At 36.2% G+C, this 22,522-nt stretch overlaps 1 protein-coding gene and 1 long non-coding RNA gene across 3 annotated transcripts in view; one reads left to right on the top strand and one right to left on the bottom strand.

The window, feature by feature from the left end:
* The window catches only part of LOC105568477, a 46,055-nt gene that overhangs the window by 19,791 nt on the left and 3,742 nt on the right, over positions 1–22,522 (bottom strand). For both annotated transcript variants that reach the window (XM_012024179.1, XM_012024180.1), the window contains exons 3-4: positions 21,722–21,865; positions 12,791–12,968 (exon numbers count right to left, since the gene is read on the bottom strand). In XM_012024179.1, the coding sequence (XP_011879569.1) occupies positions 12,791–12,968; positions 21,722–21,865 (322 nt within the window). The remainder of the gene's footprint in view (positions 1–12,790; positions 12,969–21,721; positions 21,866–22,522) is intronic.
* On the top strand, positions 8,258–9,738 carry LOC105568476. Its single transcript, XR_001009434.1, has 2 exons — positions 8,258–8,420; positions 8,924–9,738. It is a non-coding gene; the product is annotated as an uncharacterized LOC105568476 (long non-coding RNA).

The raw sequence follows: 22,522 nt of genomic DNA, 5'->3' as shown, positions 1-22,522 counted from the left end.
AGAGATGGGGGAAGAGAGAAAAAGAGGGAGAGGAAAAGGGAAGAGAGCGAGAGAGAGAGAGAGAGAGAGAGAGAACGAAGGAAAAGAAGAAAACAAGCACAAATATTTACTCCGTCTATTTGGAGAGACGTGGAATCACATCGGCAAGAACGGAAAATCTGTGCGATATTTTAAGCTTGTGGAAATGAAACAGCAGTTGTCCAAAAAATTTCTTTAATTTTATCAGCACTGGTTATAAAATATCCTGTTTGCATAAATAAATTTTATCTGGTATTATACAAGATTTAAATTTTATAAAAGTATTTTATTACAATCGATTGTTAAAGTCAATTATTAAATAATCAGAATTTCAATGTTATCTTCTCAATTATTTGAAGGAAAATTAACTTAAAAGCTGAATTATATGAAATGTTGAATTTTTCATTGGAAACGGATATTTTGTATTATGTTATCTTTCTCATAAAAAAAATATGTTTGAAATGAATATGCAAACTGCAAATATTCATAAAATAAAGTAAATTAATGATTCGACTTGCATTTAAAAAAATATTTGTGAAATATGTTTTTATGGATTATAGAATAATTAAGACTGAATTGTTGCGTTTATAATTCTTTTTTGTATTTAGTAAAAGTTACGAAGCTCTTTGAAAAATATAAAGGGATACTCTAGCGTTCGTACAAAGGATTGATGAACGATTTCGACACGAAAGGCAGGTTAATAATAAATGATTTGAACGAGTAGAAGGATTTACCGTGAGAGCGACTATAATAAAAATGTCTTTTAATGTTTTTTCAGTTAAAAATATTTCTCTTTCGGCTTGCACATTTCGCACATACATACACAACGAGGCAAGCCAGCCGTTGCAATAAAACTGAGCTTACAACGAGCACCAACAAAGTCGTTACTATTTTGAGAGACGCACCAGCAATGTTACTCGCTTCGTTGTGAAGTTCGTGATGTTTGCAAATCAAAAAGATTGGAAGACGATATAAAAAAAGTGAAAACAGAGGCATACAGTAACAACAGAATAACGGAAGTGATAAAATTAGTATAGAGGTTACCGAATTTCTGAGAGTGTTACAACAATTTAATAACAGAGTCCTTGAAAAAAATTGAGGTTCCTCTTTCCTTGGAAATAATTTTGAGAATATATTAGCTGACAGTTTATATTACAACTTTTCTATACCAATTAATTATTTTTATGATACCAGTAAGTCTACATTTATCTATGTACAGTAGGTACTAGGTAACACATTGCTATGGCGAGGTAAGTCGAGCAATTTATCACAGTGTCACTTGCAAATTTCCTCGAGAGAAAATTCAGTTAAACGTTCATGCGTCAAATAATGGCTTGAATAATTATATTGGTCGAAATTAGCTAACCGCAGGCGACCTCGAAATTCGTCGTCTGCGTCGTAGTACACTTTTGGACGAAATCCACGACAACAGATTCACTAAGTTAGAATTTCAGGATCAATCTGAGTCATCAATGACGATCGCGAGACGTGTCGAGAAAATCAACGAGAAAAGCTGAGTCATTCTTTTTCGGGGGAGAAGAGTGAATACTGAGTCTTAAATGGAGGATGACTATTATTGTAAGAAGACGTCTCAGATCTCACTGAAAACTTTCATAATAATTTATTAAAAATAGGAAACTAACGACAGAAATAATTACTGAGGCAAGTATCCAAGTTTTTCCGAACAAGAAAAAAAAACGAAGACGTGGGTGCGACTATTGATTCACTGGTGCCGAGAAAGCTGCGAACACGCGGTATGAATCATTCTCCGGTTTGAGAAACGATTCTCATTCTCGCGTTTGATAAAACGCACGTTTCACACGAACGATGAGATTTCGTTTGAAAAAATTTAGTTATCACCAAACGAACTATTCTTTAGTATAATATTGAAAATTATTCTGCTTTCTCAAAAACTCAATTTTACCACGAAATGATAAAAACTTGGCAAAGTTTAAATTTAAATTTATCGTAATCATATTTCTCTTTGGCAAGTTAAAAATTAAAAAATTCTTTGTTAAAAATTGGACCCTTGACGTTTTTCTTCGAGACATAGTAATGCGTCGTTTTTGCAAAAAGAATGGCTTTCTTGAATGAAATATCATTCGCCGAGAACTTGGACCAAACTTTGCCCAGAGTGTTTTTAAGTCCGTCGAAATATGCGGTAGATAAGTATTTTCCTTGCGTACGATAAAAGTGCGCGAATAAAAATGTGGGGAAGAAAAGCAGCTTGCCGTCGTCTCGATGACACAGATAACTTTTCGGAAAACCGCGTGTTACGTAGCACGATATCTGCATGCCGTTAAATTTTAAGCACACCGAAACCGCCACCATGTGAATAGAATCTCTCGCGTCTGCAAAGGCATTAGATACGCAAACTCCGCGGGCGCAGTTTAATTCCCGTGGATTTGCCACAGTAATGACCGTTTAGCACGCTGCTTTCCACTCTGTCGACCGACGACGCCGTAACTTTTCGCCATTATTCAATGCAGAGACATAGCTTATCCGCGAGCTTTCCTCTTGCGAAAAGCGTAACAACGCCGCAGCAAGTGCGCGCTTGTTTATCGAAGTGATTCTTGCAGAACACATCATATACGTGATATATTCGCATTTATAGCGTGTCCTTGTACGTTATTTTAAAGATCTTTCATTTAAAAAATTATATTTAAATTGGTTAGAAAAGAAAAAGAAAAATCTATTAGGAACGTTAAAATTTAGAATTATTCTAACGCAAAGGCAAATAAATTAATTTCATTAAAAAATGTGTTTCTTTAAATTGTTTTAAACACGTAAAATTGATGAATATAAACATTCTTAAATACGGCTGTTCAATATTGCAATTTCAAACTAACAAACCTCAGTCTATTTTTGTGCGTCCCAGGATTTGCTTGCTCCCTCGCGAAATCGTCAATACAGAGTCCCCGTCCTGTTGCTAGGAGTCGCCATATTGTTATGGAAATGTCGTGGGGAATACGTTTCGTGTAAAAGTAATCGGCAAATAAATGAGAAGTCAATTACATAACATGATTAAAATTTCATTATTAAAATTTTACTAATTGTAAGCACAAAATAATTCGTACACACTCTTACACACACACACTACAGAGTGTCTATTGTTTAACGTTTAATAATTTCGTAAAATAACAATTTACTCACTTCGATCAATCTGCCGTTAGAGGGAAAAAAATACGAGGTTATTTAATGTTCTATATCCCAAACTTGACCCCAATTTCATTGAGGATCTCCTACAGAGGCGTCAACGTTCTATAAAAATCCACCCAATTTCTTTTATAAGGTTCCGTATTGTGAGAGAAGCGTGACCTTCCCATACTTCTCATTTATTTGCCGATTACTTTTACACGAAACGTATTCCCCACGACATTTCCATAACAATATGGCGACTCCTAGCAACAGGACGGGGACTCTGTATTGACGATTTCGCGAGGGAGCAAGCAAATCCTGGGACGCACAAAAATAGACTGAGGTTTGTTAGTTTGAAATTGCAATATTGAACAGCCGTATTTAAGAATGTTAAGCGTCTGCTATCTGGCCGACAATATATTATTACTATGACACATTATGATCCATCTTTTTCTTGTTTCTGACATATAAAATATTATTTATATTACGTTACCAAGATACACTATCTGTTATCGCAAAATGTCGAGCGCCATACGTATAAAAATTTCATAAAAGATTCAAGAATTTATATTAATGTAACAAAAAATATTACAAAATGTTTTTAAAGCTTTTTACATTGTATAAACATTCTCTAGACAGTTATACAAGTCGCTGTACCATAAAATATAGTTCATAAAATATTACATTCGCCCGTTCGAATTTTTTCCTGGGAAACTTTTCACTTATTTGTTTTATTCGACGATTATGATATATGTATATGAATAATCGCGCGAGATAATTACGCGAAGAAAGAGAAAGCAAAAAGGCGGCATGCTTTATAAGATGCACAGAAAAAGAAGAGGAGATGCTCTAAACATGGATCAGGGTGAACGACTTATAAAAGAGAAATAAGAAATGAATAAGACTGCGCGTGCATTAGCGTGACTCACATTTCGAACGCTGCCGTCCATCTGTTCGTATTCTATTAGTAACATTTAACGCATATAATACGTATATATTAAAATGTTACGGCAGAGGAGAAATAAAAATACAGGGAACGTGCATATCTCAACCAAAATTAAATTACTGATAAGACTTGGCGCTTAAAATCCATTTCATTCGTACAGTTTATTGGATTATTCATAATTATCCAGTAAGATAACAGACAGCGACTATGAATTGTTTTGACAAAAATTTATATGTGCAATTTCATAGCGATCATGCAATTAATTATGCGGAATTAATTATGCGAAATGATGGCGATAAAAAGTTTAAAGGATCGAGTTAGATGTCCCTTTATTTTTCTTCGATTACGTATTCCTATCATATGTTATCGCTTCGAATGACGAAAATTCCATCTCGCGGATATTATTTCTGAAAACTGACGGGTAAGTGTAAAGTCGTGGGCGACTATCCGCGGCACGCCGTCACAAAACGAAGAGCATTGACTCAGCATTGCACACCACCGCCGACCGGGATTCCACGAATACTTCGCATCGTAATTTTTCACATTTCCCCCGCTGGTTCAGCTCCTGCCACGTGATCATACACTTTCCCTCTCCGCCGCATCACGCTACCAGTTTAGAATAACCCGAAGCTCCGACAATCTTACCATTCGCAATTTCGACCTCCGGTGATTCGCGTCCTTATCGCATCATTGTTCTCGTGAGCCCAATCAAAGGCATCGAAAGCACCACCATGGAAGTTGCCAAAGGTAATTTCGAACGGATTGGAGTTTGCATTTGCCTCGAAGTATCCCACTGAAATTGTTACAGCTGCGCTCAATTACTTCTCTGCAGTTTGCATTCTTATCCACTTTCAATTTGAAATATTTTCTACGCTTCGTTTCTACTTAACAAATAGTTTAACTTTCGTAGAATTGAAATTACTGCTTTCTTATTATTCGAATCGAACAGGTTTTTTGTTAAATGGTGCACGGAAAAAAATAAGATTATATTAATAGCATTAGCTAACAGTGATCTAATTGAAAATAATCTTGTTAATTCACTAACAGTATTAATGAAACAAACGACATTTCATTAACTCGGGAATGGTTGTCTGGAATGATTTTTACATCCTAATAGCGAAAGGATAAAGCTCACAATTAGTTATACGAGTTTTCTTTTATTAAGTGAAAAATTTATGCTTATTTTTTTACTTCTCCTTACTTTTTTTAGAAAATATGCAATACCTAAATCTATATATATATTATATATATATAATTATCTCAAATACTATTAAATTAAACAATCAACAATAAGTAATTAATAATACTAACTTTTAATTAGTATGTAAAAACACCTCACTTACGCAAAAAAAGTGATTATTCTCAAATTAAAACAAGAGTATGAGCTCAATACTGTTACTAAATTAGCAAAATTATTTTTATATAGATTACTGTTAATTAATGTTAATTAATGCAAATATAACATCATCTTTTCCGTACATGGAATTTCAAATTGGGGCATAAAGATGAGAAAGATCGTAATCTCAGGTAATCAATGTAGCTTTTTTACTGTATAATGTAATGTATAATATATACTGTAATTAGCAGTAATATATCACGCGTACCTTATTTTTGTTTAAACAATTGTTTAATAAAGTCTACTACATTGTTAGCAACAGCTATTCATAATTCGTCAATTTGCTGGTTATTGATGGCTACAATTATTGGGTTACAACACAACAATTATCTGATTTACCAGTTATCAGATATGTCTATTTAACCAGTGTTTACACGTTTATTCCTGGGAATTCCCCGTATTATTTGAAAATCGTAACAGGTTATATTCCATCTTCCTTTTCATATCAACTAAATTATGAACTTCAATCGGGATTAATTAAATGCGTTAATTGTAATCTGCTGAATATAATATGTATATGATAAACAAAATCCGATTCGCCTTTCTCCAATGTGAATCATTTCAAATTTTGTACAACTCTACCTAAAAGCGTATAATATGTTCTTTCAGTAAACGATTCGAACAGCAGCCTCGTCGAGCAATCGATGAACGTAACATCGGCGGCGAAATCTGTCTCGACATCGAAATCTGTGCAGAGCGTTCAGACGAAGTCAGTCGTGGAGTCGTCGACCTCGGTTAAATCCGTCACTTCCTCCTCCACCAGGTCCCAACAATCGATGGAGTACGAGGAGTCGGTCGAGTACAGCGATTAGTGCAATTGGAGTAACACGAATCCCTCTAATTACAAAAAAAAAACATCGACAAACGGGGAGAAACTAAGAACGTAATGAAATTCGGCTCGACTTGATTCGTCGTGTGTTCAAGGCTTCATTCTCGAACGAAAAGAGACCGTGTCGTTTTGACGTCGCTCGATTCATCCCTTTTCTCCCGCGGGACGGAATATTCGCGTATAAAAAAAAACGGCGGATCATTCGTAATGGTGAGCTTCAGAGGAATATTAAGGATTAAATTCCGGATGCTGTTCTCCAATTCGACCTCGACGATCAGGGTCGATGATCGCCGTGCGGGGCTGAAAAAGTCGAACTGACGGGTCAAGGCGTTTACTCATCAGGGTTGCGCACCGAAATAACGCGCCCGCCGCGCGCGCACAGCTCGCGCTATGCGACGAGATGATGCGACGCGAAGAAATACGACGAGTCAGAAGAGACGGATGGAGCGGAAGAAATTGAAAACGTGCGCGCGAAGGAACGCTCGCAAGCCTCTGGCCCTTATCCAATCGATGTGGTTCGCCGCCAAATAGCAAACCCGCCCCTTCCTTTTTCTTCCGAGAATTTTTCCCAACCGGCCACGTCGCTGTCCATCTTCCGAGCACGCAGATCGCTCAATCACGGTCGCGTCTCGCAACCTCACTCATTTATCTTTGTATAATAAAATTTGTAAGGCAATGCTATTGCGTTTCTTCGTTAAGCCTCTTCTCATTTTAATTACACAATTTCAAATTAACTCTCAAAATATTCGTACGTGTGCGTTACGTAAAGCAAAAACATGGCAGGAATCGCTCACCGATTATCTCAGAGCGTGTAGTCGTAAAATGTGTCTCTAAAGTATGTGCGTGCACATATTTTAGATAAAATAACTTGACATAAATTAATTAATGTAAACAACATAAACTTAACACTTTTACAAATTAAGGAAAATCTGCATTCAAGAATAAGAAGTGGAAAAGGTGGTAATCTCTCTCTCGAATTAATCATTTCATCCATGCATTAGTTCATGACTTAGGACCAATGGAGATAGCAAAGAAATTAGAAAAAGAATGACATTCGAGTACCACGTTATTATAAGAAATGAATTTTCAAATAAGATCTTTAAATTAATACGAAATTAAAACGCGTGGAGATTCTACACGGAGAGAATTTTCTCGTAACATTTATCCTGGAAATCATGTAATCGTGGGACAATGCGGCATTTCGTAGAATATTATAAGAGTTTTTTTAATTTTTACCATACATTTTACTAGTAATTATACTTAATACACATTTTACTAGTAAAATGTATGGTAACATTTCAAAAAGCTCTCATAAAGTTCTTTAACATTCCGTATTGTCCCATGATTACACGATTTTCGGGGTAAATTTCAAGAGAAAATTTTAAGAGAGAGAATACCCACCGTATTGTCCTACGATTACATGATTTTCAGGTTAAATTTTAAGAGAAAATTCTCTCCGTGTGCCCGCAACACTTGCCATAAGCGCGATAAAGCGTCTTATGACAACAGTTAGCAATGCCAATGATAAAAAGATATTGCAAAAGAAAATCATCGTAAGCAACTTTTATCCCACGTAAACCGCTAGAGTATCATATCTTCTCTCTCCCTAATCGTACAATACTATCACGTACAAGACTAAACTGACACGTGCGACTACAGCTCGATAGCAGGAGGAAGAACCGTGTCGGTCAGAGAAAATACGATTTAAGAGAAAGCAGATATCGAGAGTAGCAGGGCGAGTGAACGAGCTAGTCTGGCAGGAATGACTCCTTCTGAGATTAAATAGCGTTTCCAAGGCTCTGCGGGATGTGTATTAAACGACGGGGAAAGTTTTAGAGCTGTGCTAAGTTCAGCATAACGTACGTCCTCAAAATTCGTAGCAGGTAACTGTCTTGCGTGACAAGAAGGGGGAATGCGGGGGGGGGGGTGAGATCATAGCACGGCGGACGGGGAATTTCAATATCCTGTCGCTCAGGCAAACGGAAGAAATATACTTGTGAGGATACGGGATTTCACGGGGCCCCTCCGCGGGCCACGATTGCGGAGCACGGATTGAATGATCCGCAGGAAGCATTTGCTTCCATGTCCTGTGAGTGAGTTCCATGTTTTTCACGATTAATGTACAATCCTAAAAATCCATACAAACTGGAAGTGAAGCGACGTCCCTTCGGTCGTATGATATTTATTCGTGCTATACTCATAACAGATGAATATTTTACACGTGAGTGCAGCTTCATGAATCTGTACATTGGTCTACATGTTCGTGATCCTATATAAAAAATTTATTAATATAAATATTAAATAATGAAGAAATGTTAAGCTCGAGCTTAACTTTCTCGAAATGCATTAATTTGTTTTACAACATGGGCCGTCAAACTAACTACTGCAAGTTATAATAGGAAATAATTATAAAAAATAATTCTCCAATATACAGTATGTATATAATATATGTTAAATATATTAAAAAGATATGTTTAAATATATATAAACATATGTATATAGATATACAATTTGAATAAAATCTGCCGTTTCTTTTCCTCAATACACTCGATCATAAAAGCGTGACGCTGATTTAACCGAGATGAATCGCTTACAGGAATCGTCGCAAAAGCAGGTCACATACATCATCGAGACTACCTTCCAATGTCCGTTCAGAAGTCCTGCGCGATGGAAAGAAAGTGAATCGTTGGTGACTCGCCTTACGAGAGAGGTCATCTTTTACGTGACCAAATATTTGGATGACAGAAACGAGGTGTCATTTAAGAAGCTTGACACTCGTATAGGATCCTCCGTAAGAATAGATCTTCACGCCTGAGATATCTTAGCTAATTTCGTCATAAGCGACACGGATTTCGAAATCCATGGTTGTATCTAAAGATATACTCAAAAAATACTTCTTTCTTCTGATTATATTGTAATCTCTTTTCTAATATCCACAATCAATTTAATATAGTAAACCACGTGAGTATTGTTATGGATAAAAATAATTCACAGGATATATTTTGAGCCTCGAAGGAAATCCAGTGACAATTCCCAATATCTATCACCTGCTCTCGAATGCACATATCATAGACAATCCATCACACTACATCATAGCTAAACAAGATTGTTTTAGGCGAGTATATAATAGGAACAAGATACATCAATTAAAGAAACATCCAATGACGATAAGATCGATGTTTCAAAAATATCCGGCGAATATATAAGCTTGCGTTGAAAATTGATTTATCGACCCGAGAATAAATAAGAGAATTAAATAGCAATTTCGCTAATTGCAAACAGGACACGTAATACTCACTGACCTTGTTCTTGTAAAGGCCATTTATCGGAGAACCGTTATCGCACTTCACTTGTAGCCTTATCGGCGTGCCGAAATGTTGCTATACAATAAATATACGCCCCCATGAGCACGAATCTCCGTTTCTCTTATCGCGGGAATCGAGGGCGGACATTTCTTTCGGATATTTACGCTACATTATTTAACTTTGTCGCAATGCTAGACTTCGTAACTAAACTTCTATAGACTTTTAGCCTTAAAAAGAAATAATTGTATTATCAACAAAATCCGACAAAATTCCAAAAAGTGGACAATAATTGTGTTTCTCATCCTAAAATTTTTACATGTATTTCGAGAAAATTTTGTTTAATATGAAAACATTATATTTATTAAAAGTAAAATATTTAGGACCTCATATATGTTAATTTTTTTGTGATAACAAAGGTATATAATTTTTTAAATATAGTCTTCTAGAGTTTTTGAAGAACTACATCAACTATTCGATAGTCTTTACCATTAGATCTTTTTTGCATGCGCATCAGTATATGAAATGATATAATATGAAACTGATGCTCGAGTTGCGAAGTAAAAATATCTACAGTACATACATAAATCAGTACACTTTGCTCTTTTCGGCAGCAACTTTCGGTAACTTTACTTTGTCATCAATCAAACCCTATGTTGTTTATCGACCAACTCTTTGTGTTCGTGTAACCGATATGATGATCCGCATTCACATTCATGCTTCATACGCAAATATGACCGGTATAAGAATTTCAGGCGAAAATTTATGTGCGAATTATTTATAACCTCTTGAGTAAACTTTCTATTCTTCAAGTAAAATAAAAATATCAGGCGCAATACTTTCAATATGACTTATTTATAAAAGAACAAACTTATATTATTACAATATTTCCTACTAATTCGTCATTACAGTAAATGTAATAGAAAATATATCTTGGTATTCACTATCATTCTTTTAATTGTTTAATTTTACAAACAAGGTCAACTTTTAAATGATAAAACATGAGATACAAAAAAGTTAACTCGACAGATTTTTCCTTGGTGGGACCACATCTACATATTTCATAAGCACCCAACATTAGAAGAAAAACCTACAGTCTCCAAGATTCTAAGTTCCCGAGTGACATATTTATATTGTCACAGTGCCCGATACGCATGAAAAGGTTTTTCCAATTCATGGGAGCGAGCCTGTGACCTTTTCAGTTGCAGCTTATTTATGAGAATTATTCCGTTCCCGATGTGATTCGCAAATAAAAATAATCCAGCGGTAGACTGGACTCTCCGCGCAATTTTCGCGTAACTTGGTAGAGCGGTCCGCTGTTGAACTCGCAACTCGCTTCGTTTAATTTGCTAAGTGGGGAGACATTAAAATTTGAGTACCGGAGATTTATTATGAGAAACGTCGGTGATGGTACTCAGGAAATAAGAAGTAAATTGATACGCGCGCTTTAAAGTGGAGCGATTGAAGTTAAATCGAATAAAAAGTTTATCGCAGAAGCAGCAATCTGTTCATTTATTCCACCTCACAAGTTAAGTTCGTTAAAATTCTTACTGCGATGCATATGATTTATGGCGGAAGCGCGTAAATTAATACTTCATTAGGAAACTGTTTATAAGATTCATATCGGAATAATAAATTAATATTAACCGAAACTTTTCGTTAAGAAGTACTAATATAAATTAACATTCTGCGGCTTCGAGAAGAAAAATTTATATTATAATTCTGAAAGTAAAATAAAGTTTTAATGCTTAAGATAATCTGAGGCTCGTAAACTGTTACCAGTGGTATTAAAAGACATGGAAAAATTTCGCTGATCCACCGCCTTCTTTTGGCAAAAAACAAAAAGGGAATTAGAACTGTCTAACAAGATCTTGCAGAATTAAACTCCCCCGATACCCGAACTCGCAAAGAATTTTCCTTCAGTTTCGTTTCACTTGCGCGCCTCCCCAAATTAGTGGCATCAAACAAAGAGAGAGGGAAAGAGAGCGAGAGAGAAAATCGGAGGATACGGGACAGAAAGTATTTTGTCGAAGGCAATATCGTGTATTTGAGATTATTATGTTTTCACATCCATCTTCCATCGCGACGCTATAAAGCTTCTCTTTGTCAACGTATCCCTCCTCTGCCCATCGTTGATTTCATTTTTTTTCCACGTTCAGAAAAGCATACGAGACAAGTGAGACGCTTCGTTTCGTTCAGCTTCCTGAATCAATATTGACGTGGAAACGAGAAGAAGTAGCCGGTTTTTGATGTCAATATTTGACCTCCCTACATCCAAAAGGAACATGTGTGCGACAAATTTAAATATGCATGTTCATTTTGCCGAGATATTACACCGGGGTATCATTTCGTAAAATGCAAAACGCGATCAAAAATTCTAAATGATATTATCTTCGTAAAATGTTTGAATAGCTTGTACAGACTGTTTTAACAATAGCGCCATTATCAAAAGATGTCTGAACACAGCTTAAATAAAATAATTTATCTTGAGACAATAGTAGCGAGTGGAGATAATGTAATATATGTAATGTAAATACATAGACTTCATATTCAGACGTCTATAGAAATTCTTGCAATATTTTTTAAACTTTACGCGCGGTATATCGATAGCTAATAGCTAAATAATTTTTCAGATGCAGATGTCAAACAGTATTAACAACTCTGCGTCATGAAAAACGAAGTATAAGAGATGTTATCATCTTTAATCAAGTCTCTAACTTTTTCAGAAATTTCTTTAAAAGTTAAACTAAAAATCTTAAATGGGAACTTTATAAATCATAGTTATCTCTGGTACAAATCTAAGTATAATATATATATGCGCGTATATCTTGGATAAATATATCTCTGATAAGACATACCTTCCGCGAAATAACGCAGGACACACTCACGTGGAGAGTGTACGATACATTTCAAACATCAATATATTTTCCGGCAATATCTTCCTGCGGCTTACCGTAGGATCCAGTAGTCGTCTATCGCATGTTATATGTTCTCATATTTCGAGCTACATAAATATCCACCTCTGTGAAGCTTAGACGCTACGAGGTAGCAGCGCACGGAGCGTGAGGAGAGCAACCGAGTTGAAGTATAATTTACCGGTAATGTTAATTTATTCCGTCGCGCTTATTGACATCCTAGAGAGACACGGTCTGGCGACTCACCTGCTACTGTTGACGGAGGTGTTGCTTCTGCTGCGTCTGGAGATGATGGAATCACCTCGATTCACGACACCCTTGTGAGTGATGCTGAACGCCCTGAGTCTGTACAAGTCGTCGCTCGCCCGAGGATTGTACGCCTTTTCCGGTAGGCTGTGCACACGAGGTCGTATGTGATCCGGTACTGTAACGTAATTGGGGAAAAAAATAGAAAATGTTTCAATAACATTTACAACATAAAATTATGCATGTATAATATGTTGAGCTTAGTAATGACGCTTAATACACTAATAATTATGTCCAGAGCATTCAATAAAGCAACAAATTTTAATTATTTCAAGATCAAGGTACGACATACCTTTATGTCGAGCTCTTTTTTCATACAGAAAAAATTATTCATACACGTCTCTACGTAATGTTTAAGGATATTAATAATGTAACTCTTTTTACATCTTGTTTAAATACTCTGGGAAAAAAAGACAGCAACCCATTTTGGGGCCCACAATTAGTAACCAAAATTTCGACCGCTTGTTTTTGTCGTTAAGCAACTTAACATTTCGGTTAGTGCCTCTTAAGTGAAAATGATCTTCGCGTTACTGGATATCGACAGAACTAATTGAGAGAATTGATTAGTATTACTTAAAAATCTTGGATATAGATGGAATAGCTAATTGCGATTTTTAGTTACGCGAGGTAAAATTCGTAAAAGATTAGAGTTACGAACAATCCAAATGATTGGATTACTAATTGTGGGCCCCAAAATGGGTTGCTAACTGTCTCTTTTGCCCAGAGTACGCGAGTGATACGAAGAATAGTTGCGAATGTTATGCGTAATATGAGAATAATGGTATAACTTTATCGATGTTTAAGAGTGATTACTGGGAATAATCGAAAGCGTATTGCGGGGTTTGGTCCTCGCATGACAAACGGCTTCTGGTAGAATTACAATCAGCGCTGATTGACCTATAAATTGATACACGTTGACAGCTAATCTGCGTTGCGTGTAGCACAGTACAGATGTAACCGTTGTAAAATCCGGTACTTAACACGAAACGTACCTTTCCGTTCTATTCGACCGAGCTTGTCAATGCAACGCAACGTAATCACTTAGCTAAGGCGAACACTTTGTTGTGCAGATGGCAGGGCCGACTTTTGTACGACGTTATTACGCCGCTAACACGGCTAGATAAACGACAACCGATGGTAGCTGAACCAATATCGCCCAGTTAAATATTCAATTCCATTACCGAGCGACATCGATTCAACGTCCAACTATATATTGCACGGCAATAATTTCAGTATGCAACTCGAGTACTGTCGTTATCGCACAATTACTAGGCAAACATGGGAAGCTAGATTTTCATCGGGAAGATATTAATTATTAGCAAATCGTTCTAATTCGTTTGAAGGCTCTTCGTGTAATTCGCTTTTGTGTCAAATACGTGACTGAGACAACAGTGTATTAATACGTGAATGTACAAACGCCGCGGCGGTAGTAATACGAGAACAGAGTAAGTCAAGACGGAAGGGACAGACATACAAATGAGGTGCCGTACCGAGTCCGTTTCCTTCCAAGGACTGCCATTTCGCTTGAATAACGAAGACGAAGGGGGTCAGTTGGAGTGAGCGACCACTCGCCGTAATTTGTCATCTGAAAGTGTCGACTGACTCGGATGATTAAACGGCGAGGAAAATTGCTGTGGCTTCTTCAACGTGGGAAAAATTGTCGCGACGACATTTGACGACCATGAATTTTGCCCGTGCAAATATCGTAACGATAGCGTGTAGTGTACATTATACATAACCAGTTACCTGCTATAATGAGATACCGCGTCAGTGGATCCTCGCTGCAGACAACTCTGCGCGAGTCACATATACCGATCAATACCTTTCCCAAATAAATAAAATGTATTATTAACCAAGCGCGAAATTATTGAATTTTTGGACGCGAAACTTATGACAGTTTTCGGGACGTATCGTCAATAAACTCATATTAAATTGTACATTGTATAACTACAATATATTATTCAAATACAAAATTAATCAATTGCGATGTACTCAGGAGCGACACGGACATATACATATATTCGCTATCCTCAGCCTCAAATATAAATTTACTTGTAACAAAAATTTTAGTTACGACCGAAAGTAAAATAAATCTCGCATTATATAACTTTTTTGTAATCTTTCGACATATCGAAAAGTTCCTTCGAAGTTAGAATTCTGTTCTGAAAGAAAGCTAAAGATCACTCGATGTTACACAGAGGCTCAAAATTTGCTTTCGCATCGCTAAAGTTTAATTCACGAAAGTCTCGAAACTTTTATTAAAGGTATTTCGTAAGTTACATTTGCATCAGAGGCACATGTTACTTTTCTTCAAGGCAATCAGCTGTCCCAGGGCGAAATTCCAATTTAAAGAGTTCTTTGAATTATACATTCGACTGAACTAATCGAGACGCATTTCTCAGGGTTCGAGATCTCATCCTTTTGTCAAGACCAACCGCTGGGTCAAGTAAATGTACTCACGGAGGAGGAATCGATCGAAGGCCGGCCCAGCTTCGCAGGTATAATTAAACCGCCGCGCTTATGACCGAAAACGAGCTCGGTAGACTCGTTTCCGACTTGCATGGTTTTCCGAATGAATAGCATTACGATCCGGAAGAACCGGTCTGTGCAAGCGACCGGTCATTAGCGATTTTTAACAGAATGATTTATAGAATCGTTTGTTATCTTTACGAACCACGCGAGTTATCTGTGATATACACCCGACCTTATGTATTCTCGTTTAGACTTTCTCCGCGCGATATAAAAGTGACAAGAGCAAAGCGATTAATATTAATAAGCGCAACCGGCTTATCCTGCTCAAAGCTAGTATAGACCTTAAATCCGTTTGTGCTTTTGCAACGGCGGCTTCTGTTGGATTTACCTCGCGCTAGAGAAGCACGTCATGATATGTGCTTCTCGATGTTTTCGTTAAGAAAATAGTAGATTTTTATAACATTTATCAAATTTGCACCTATTTTCTTAAAGCATTAGACTGATCACGCGATACAACGAAAACTAAGCACTTTATATACATGCTTTTCTTTAAATTAAACGCTTCCTGTTATTTAAAATTTACGTGTTTAATTACGTGCGTTTCATTTCAAAATTATCTTCGGATTAATTTAAATTCATGTCTGTCGTTTCGACTGGATAAAATTATTCTGAGCAGATAATTTGGTTCGCTTACTCTTCAAACTTCTATAATAATATCGCAATCTCAAAACTAAAACTACAAATCCTGAAATGTTTCTCGTTTCTTGTCTGATATAATATTTAAAAAATTAAAAGACTTTAATTATACTAATTTGTATATCAAATCAAGTAATAGGAAAATTCAATTAAATAAGCTCATAACTCATATTAGTTTTTAAATCATGTAACAATGTAAACGATAGATTTACAAGTTTTGCAATTAGTAAGGAATAAATGTTGCTCTTTATATAATATGATTTTTGATACAACGAAAAACCATCTAATTTCTTAACGATAAATTTAATAATTTGCAAAAATATCTCTTGCAAACAAATAGCTTTCCGTTTGTTTTCGTAAATAATTTTTATTTTTGAATGCTAAATATAGCATTTTAAATAATTATAAATCGTTTATGGATTTTAATATGTGAATTCACTGACAACAACGATTTCATTTAAATAAAAATGTTTTATGTCTAAAAAGAAACCGACGCGCAGGACAAGATGGAAAAGGGAATATAAATTCACATTTTAGATTACAATTATTTGGTTACCAACATCTTGCTCGGACCTAAAGGCGCTCTCGCTTGTTTGCTTTATATCATAATAGCCTATTTAAGGTTACTTTTACTTTAAATTGTTGATAAACAAAATTTATTGTGTATGCGTGCGATTCGTTATATTTATTTTCGAGTATATGCGTTGTTTTGCTCACCGGAATATATTTTTATTTCAGAAAGTTTCATTTTTTTTGTAACATCGCTCTCGTATTTGCCATTCTCGTGATATATTATTTCCATACTTGCCTTTGAGAATTCTATTTGATAACTTTATATTTGTGAAAATCGCATGTCTGTATGTATCGAAGCACTTCAACTTTTAATTTAATTATAATCAACGAAACACTCAAGAAGTTCCGAGCTTGGCGGGTCTAATTACATCAACGGCATCACTGAAAGTTAGCTTTGGAAGATAGACTTTTTGCCGGAATAAACTGTACACATTACCCATGACAAAAAGCTTGTAGATTACGCGCGCTCGGATATAAATTAATCATTTAATTAATAAAATTGAGATTAAACACACTTTATACATCCTTTGTTATGAAGATTAAAATAATTGTCGTATTATTTAGGGATAAAGACTACATGAAAAATCAAAGACGAATGAATTCGTATGAAATTATGAAATACGAATAGAGTACGTTGATACATTTTTCTATTGCATGCTAAATCTCTGCAACAAGTCCGATAAATCTTCAAATATTTCGGATAAATAAATAAAGCGATATAAAAATCCATAATAATTTACTTATGTTATTACATTTTATGACGGCCAGGACTTCGCATATTATATTTATGCTGCCGAAATTCCATTACGTTAAAATTTAATCCCAAGGAAGAAGAGGGTTCCCGAGAAACATTGAATAATAGAACGAGTTTCGACGAAGGTAAGGAATTAAACGACAAAGAGAAAAAATCTTTTCAAAGATTCTCGCGAAGGAACAAGGAGCCTTCTTAAAATATATTATTTGATTATACATTGTCCTAGTTGTTGAAAGAATTTTTCGAAGAATGGAAAAATTTTCTTCCTGAAAAACGTATGATTTTTAGAAATTTCATGCGCCGAGTTTTACGTTCTTGAATTTTAAATATCCTGAGTCTACACGAACCATTGAAATAATATTATATGCAAGATTCTCCAATATTTCAGAAAATATTAAAATCTCATAACACACAAGACTGCCGATTCTTTGCATTTTTATGTTCTTTAAGTTTTAAATTTATAAATTTTGCAAAAAAGTCGCTCTTGAGATTTGGAAATTCTTAGATTGCATTACTCTTTAAGTTAGCCTATTAGTATATTAAGTCTGTTTTATCAAATACAAGAATTATATTCTAAATAAAGAAAACTCCTAGATAATTTCATGATAAATACTGAAAGAGACATTTGAAGAAGCGACATATCTTCACTATTTTATCACTAAACTCACTAATTTGTCTCATTTCATGTTTTAACTTACGACAGTAGATTATATTATAAATTACAATGTGGTAAGAAGCGTCATTATTAGAACAAAATATTTTCTATACAAAGACAACGGGGAGATAATTAATTTCAAGTTAAAATAACAGTTTTAGATACTTACAATTAGATAATCTGACAATTTCATGCAGTTTCCAAATTACATCTGGGTGGACGGCTTGAAAAAACTTATCGGTGACGATCAGATAACTGGCGCATAACCGAGGAGAAAACTCAATAAATGAAATTACGCCCAACAATTTAAAACATTTTAAATCACTCGCGACTTTTAAATTGATAAGTGCGCTATTAATTTATATTAATTGAAAAAGTACGCGGATATTAACAGATACCGGTGGCCACCAAGGTGAAAGAAATCGTTATTTAGTGGCGAATTAAAACGATATACGGCGCTACGTTCGACGCCCGAAATTCCAAGAACTCCCGCGACTGATAAGCCTTAGTAATCGACAAAATTTTAAACACAATCCAAAAATAGCCACATTAGCACGATTTAGACGTTTATTCGTGAAATGTCACAATTCGCGGAGTTGCCTAACGGCGAGGGATTTAACCGAGCGAAATTAATTTCGCACTTCGCGCACGTATTATATTAAACTCAATATTACTGCCTTAAACTTCGAGTGCGGTGAGTGATTAATTAAAGCATCGCGGACGCGGCGAGCACAACGGGGCACAACTTTTGCCGCGGAAAATGAACTTTAGACTTTCAGATTGCGCGCCCCGTCGTATCTCAGAGTGTAAACGCACGCTTTTCCGTCGCACACTCGCCCCCGCGAGAAAAAGCTCGAATAAATGAATCTTATCCTCTCCCCCCCCCCTCCCCCCGAAATAGCTCGAAAGTAGGCCACATTTGGAGACTAATTTCGCGCCGGTTACGAGACGATCCCTTTGTTATATCAACTCATTACGTTGTAAGTCTGTCCCGCATACAGGCACAACACTTCACACGTCTCACGTGTACACGTTTATTAATACGTAATTGCCTCACTTAGTCGCTGTTAGAACGGGGAGCATAACGTGTACTACGTTTACATTTAGTACCAAGTTTAGCATGGGGCTCGAGACTTTTGGTTTATTAAGCGCGGTAAGGATTAGCGGGGCGATTAAGTACTACTTTACATTCACGTGATATGAAACGCGCGGGACAATAATGAGGCGACGGATCGCGTAAATGAGAATAAATAGCGTATTAATTCTCCGTCACGTCGCGCTGCTACGCCGCGCTTCATTCGGGATGCGAAATGATACAGAAGAATAGGGGTAGTATGTCAAGGGTGATAGTGCGCTCTCTTTTCCTTTTTCTGTCTCTCTCTTCCCTTGAATCTGCATAATGCGAGTCCAAAGTAAGTGAGCGGGAATATAAAATTCCAGGGAGTAGATGTCATATATGTACAGATGCAACGTGTGTATCGTAATAAATAAAAATGAAAGTGGAAGTTAAAAGATTTAACGTCGAGTGAAATTCATTTCCGAGTAAAAGTTAATAAATTCACAGGATATGTTCGTAAAATGTATATAATGACATTGACTAGTGCGTACAATCTGGAATATTGACAGCAAATTTATTAAAAAGTCATTGAAAAATAAGTAATGGATTCGAATCGATACATCAGGCTACATTCACGCGCGAATAGATTGAAATATTATTTTTAGCAACCCAAGTGTCCAACGCAGAGCTGTAAACGATTTTATTATCATTTCGCGAACCATCACGTTCGAATAAACAAATCAAGTCCAATTAAAATCTATTATTGAAATGAACTGGCAGGGGGAAACCGGTGACCAAAATCTTGTACGCCAATCTAATGCCCAGTGAGCATTACTTTATCTTATTATCTTATTTTATCTTATTTTATCTTTATAATGCTCCAGCAAGGCTTCATACCCAAACTAATGCCCAAAAAATGCCTAGCAATGTCCAGTAATGCCGCGAATCTGTACACCACAATGCCCTCAGCGGTTTCCCCCTCGGAACTGTCCTTGCGAAAAGAGTAACAATGTCCATAAAAAGTCAAGAAGTAAACCAAAGAGATAAATGTAATATAATCAATTGATCTAATACAATATGAGTATTATTACAATTTCATTTCAGTTACACTTTCGTATCCTGCAAACGATCCAGACTGTTTATACGTCGTAATTATCCGTAAACGTACTAACAGAAATGTCGCTGATCGACGTACTGAACAAATATCCAGCCATGATTGATGCTGCAGATTACTCGACGTATTTGGATTTCAAACATGAAAGCTATTGTCGGTCTCATATTGAACGAAATCAATTCAGTCGCTTCAGATATGAAGGCAGGTCTAGTCAGAGGTCGTGCAGCTTTCCACAGAATCTAAATCTGCTGTGTACGCGTGTGTACGCGTAAATTAAAATATTGCTCAATTAATTATCAGTGCGTGAATTCGCTCTTTGTATTTCGCAAATAATGTTACTCGACTGAATTTACGTTGAACGGCAGTCTACATCGTACTCGGTGCTCTTATTAGCATTCGGAGTTCCGTAATTTTTCTACACGGGCTTATTACCGACGCACGCGATGTCACAGAACAAAACTTTGTTCGCTCCATGCATCGGCATAATAACCCGCAGAACATTTATCTCACTGTCGCCGACCTTGCCCCGGCGAGCGACTATGCATTCGAAGTTTTAACCAGGCCAAACGCAACTATCGACGTCAGCGCACTTTCGATAAGGTTCCACACGTGTACACGGAAAAAGTATGCCAGACAAAGCAACACCCGAAAACTATCGCAAGCTGTAGAAAATCGCGTGAATAACTTCCACACGACAGTGAAGTGAAACGTATCGTATGAAGCAATTCACGTGGAAGCTCTCGCTAAATAATAATTAGACAGTGTGTGTACCTAAAGAATTGTATTTTTTTTCAAAGCTTTTTAGAACTTTTTTACTAGCTACAAAATAGAAAGCATCTTAAACTTTGCTAAGAAGGAAATATGACATTGCTATAAGATACCAAAGAAGATGATGCAAGACAGAAAGAAAGTGACCATAATTAGTTAAAATAACAGCAAAGTTTCTTTGCAAAGTAAACCCTTATCTTTCATGTTGTTTTATGCAACATTTTGCCACGTAAGAAAACTAATTAGCGGATAACAAAATTTCACACGGCTTTAGATTTTCTATATTAGATCCAACAGTAAATTTTATATATAAAGCAACGCCTCCTCTTTTTCTCTCTTCTCCTTCGTCTCCTTCTTCTCATTATCTCGCTTTCGCTCTCTTACAAATTATAGATCAAAGAAAATAATTTACATTGATATATAGTTAATTGTTATGATTATATTCAGTTTATATCATAATTCAAAGGTTAAATTAAAAACAGATTTCTACATCGGACATATAATAATGAATAAAAAAGGTCAAGTCTCATATACCTCTGTAAAAGGTATATAATATAATATAACACCGCGGTACACACAATTGTGCAACGCAACGTGATTTCTATACACTTCAATTTACCATACCATAACTATTTCGTTTTCTACTTAATAATATCATAAATACAATCTTTCAAACCGTTACTCGTCATAATCGCTGCTTCAGTTAATTTTCGAAATTTGGTAAACTTAAATTTCCAAATATCGAATGGCTACATAAATATAATAATTGTAAATCTACTCACCCGGCAGCTCGAGAAAATTGGAAGTTCTTCGTTGCCGGCCTCTCGGATGATTGCTGAAATTCAATGGCCCCACATCTTCATTGGTAACATTGGACACGTTCGAGCACTGACTATCGCGGGAGCCGCGTCTCGACGCCAGATAGGCTGCAACACACTCACGCACGAGAGCTTCGTGAAAAGTCAGTCCAGTGAAAACGCAGCACGCAATGTTCGAGGGAGATGTTCAAAGGTAAAACCGCATCGCGATACTCTATACCGTTTTTGTTACACAGCATACGCGGACACGAATACGTGAATATATCGTCGGATAAACGTGGCGTTTGAAAAACCACTCATCGTCGTGCTGTGCCCGTTAAACTCGCCCGTAATTCGCGAACGCTCGCGAGAATAAAGTTTCAATGCGAGTAAAGTCTCTTTTCGAATTGATCGTAAGGGGTGAATTTCAGAATCAACGTTTCTGATTGACAATATAGAGAAAAGCCCTCTATTATGAGAGTGGTTTCTAATATGAAATAGCAGGTTTTCAACAGCCACATTCAATCACAAATCTTTTCTCGCAACGCAATCCAACAATTAATTTTCCACTAAACAAGATTTCGCTCCAAGAGCAATAAATTCATGGTGGAATCAACTGATTACGCATATTAACTTAACAGAAATCCCCTAATATCCTATATTAGATCCTATCTCATAATAGGGGACCTTCCTCTACTGTTATTTACAATTTTACACGAGCCCTGTCCGATCGTATTCCCATCTTTCTAATGAAAGTCGAATGGCCAATGATTGAAGAGGATCGGA

This window comes from Vollenhovia emeryi, unplaced genomic scaffold, assembly GCF_000949405.1.
Source record: "Vollenhovia emeryi isolate VEMERY1.0 unplaced genomic scaffold, V.emery_V1.0 DF939129.1, whole genome shotgun sequence".
NCBI lineage: Eukaryota > Metazoa > Arthropoda > Insecta > Hymenoptera > Formicidae > Vollenhovia > Vollenhovia emeryi.
The sequence above is the reverse complement of the archived record's forward strand: the minus strand, read 5'-3'. Positions and strand labels throughout refer to the sequence as shown.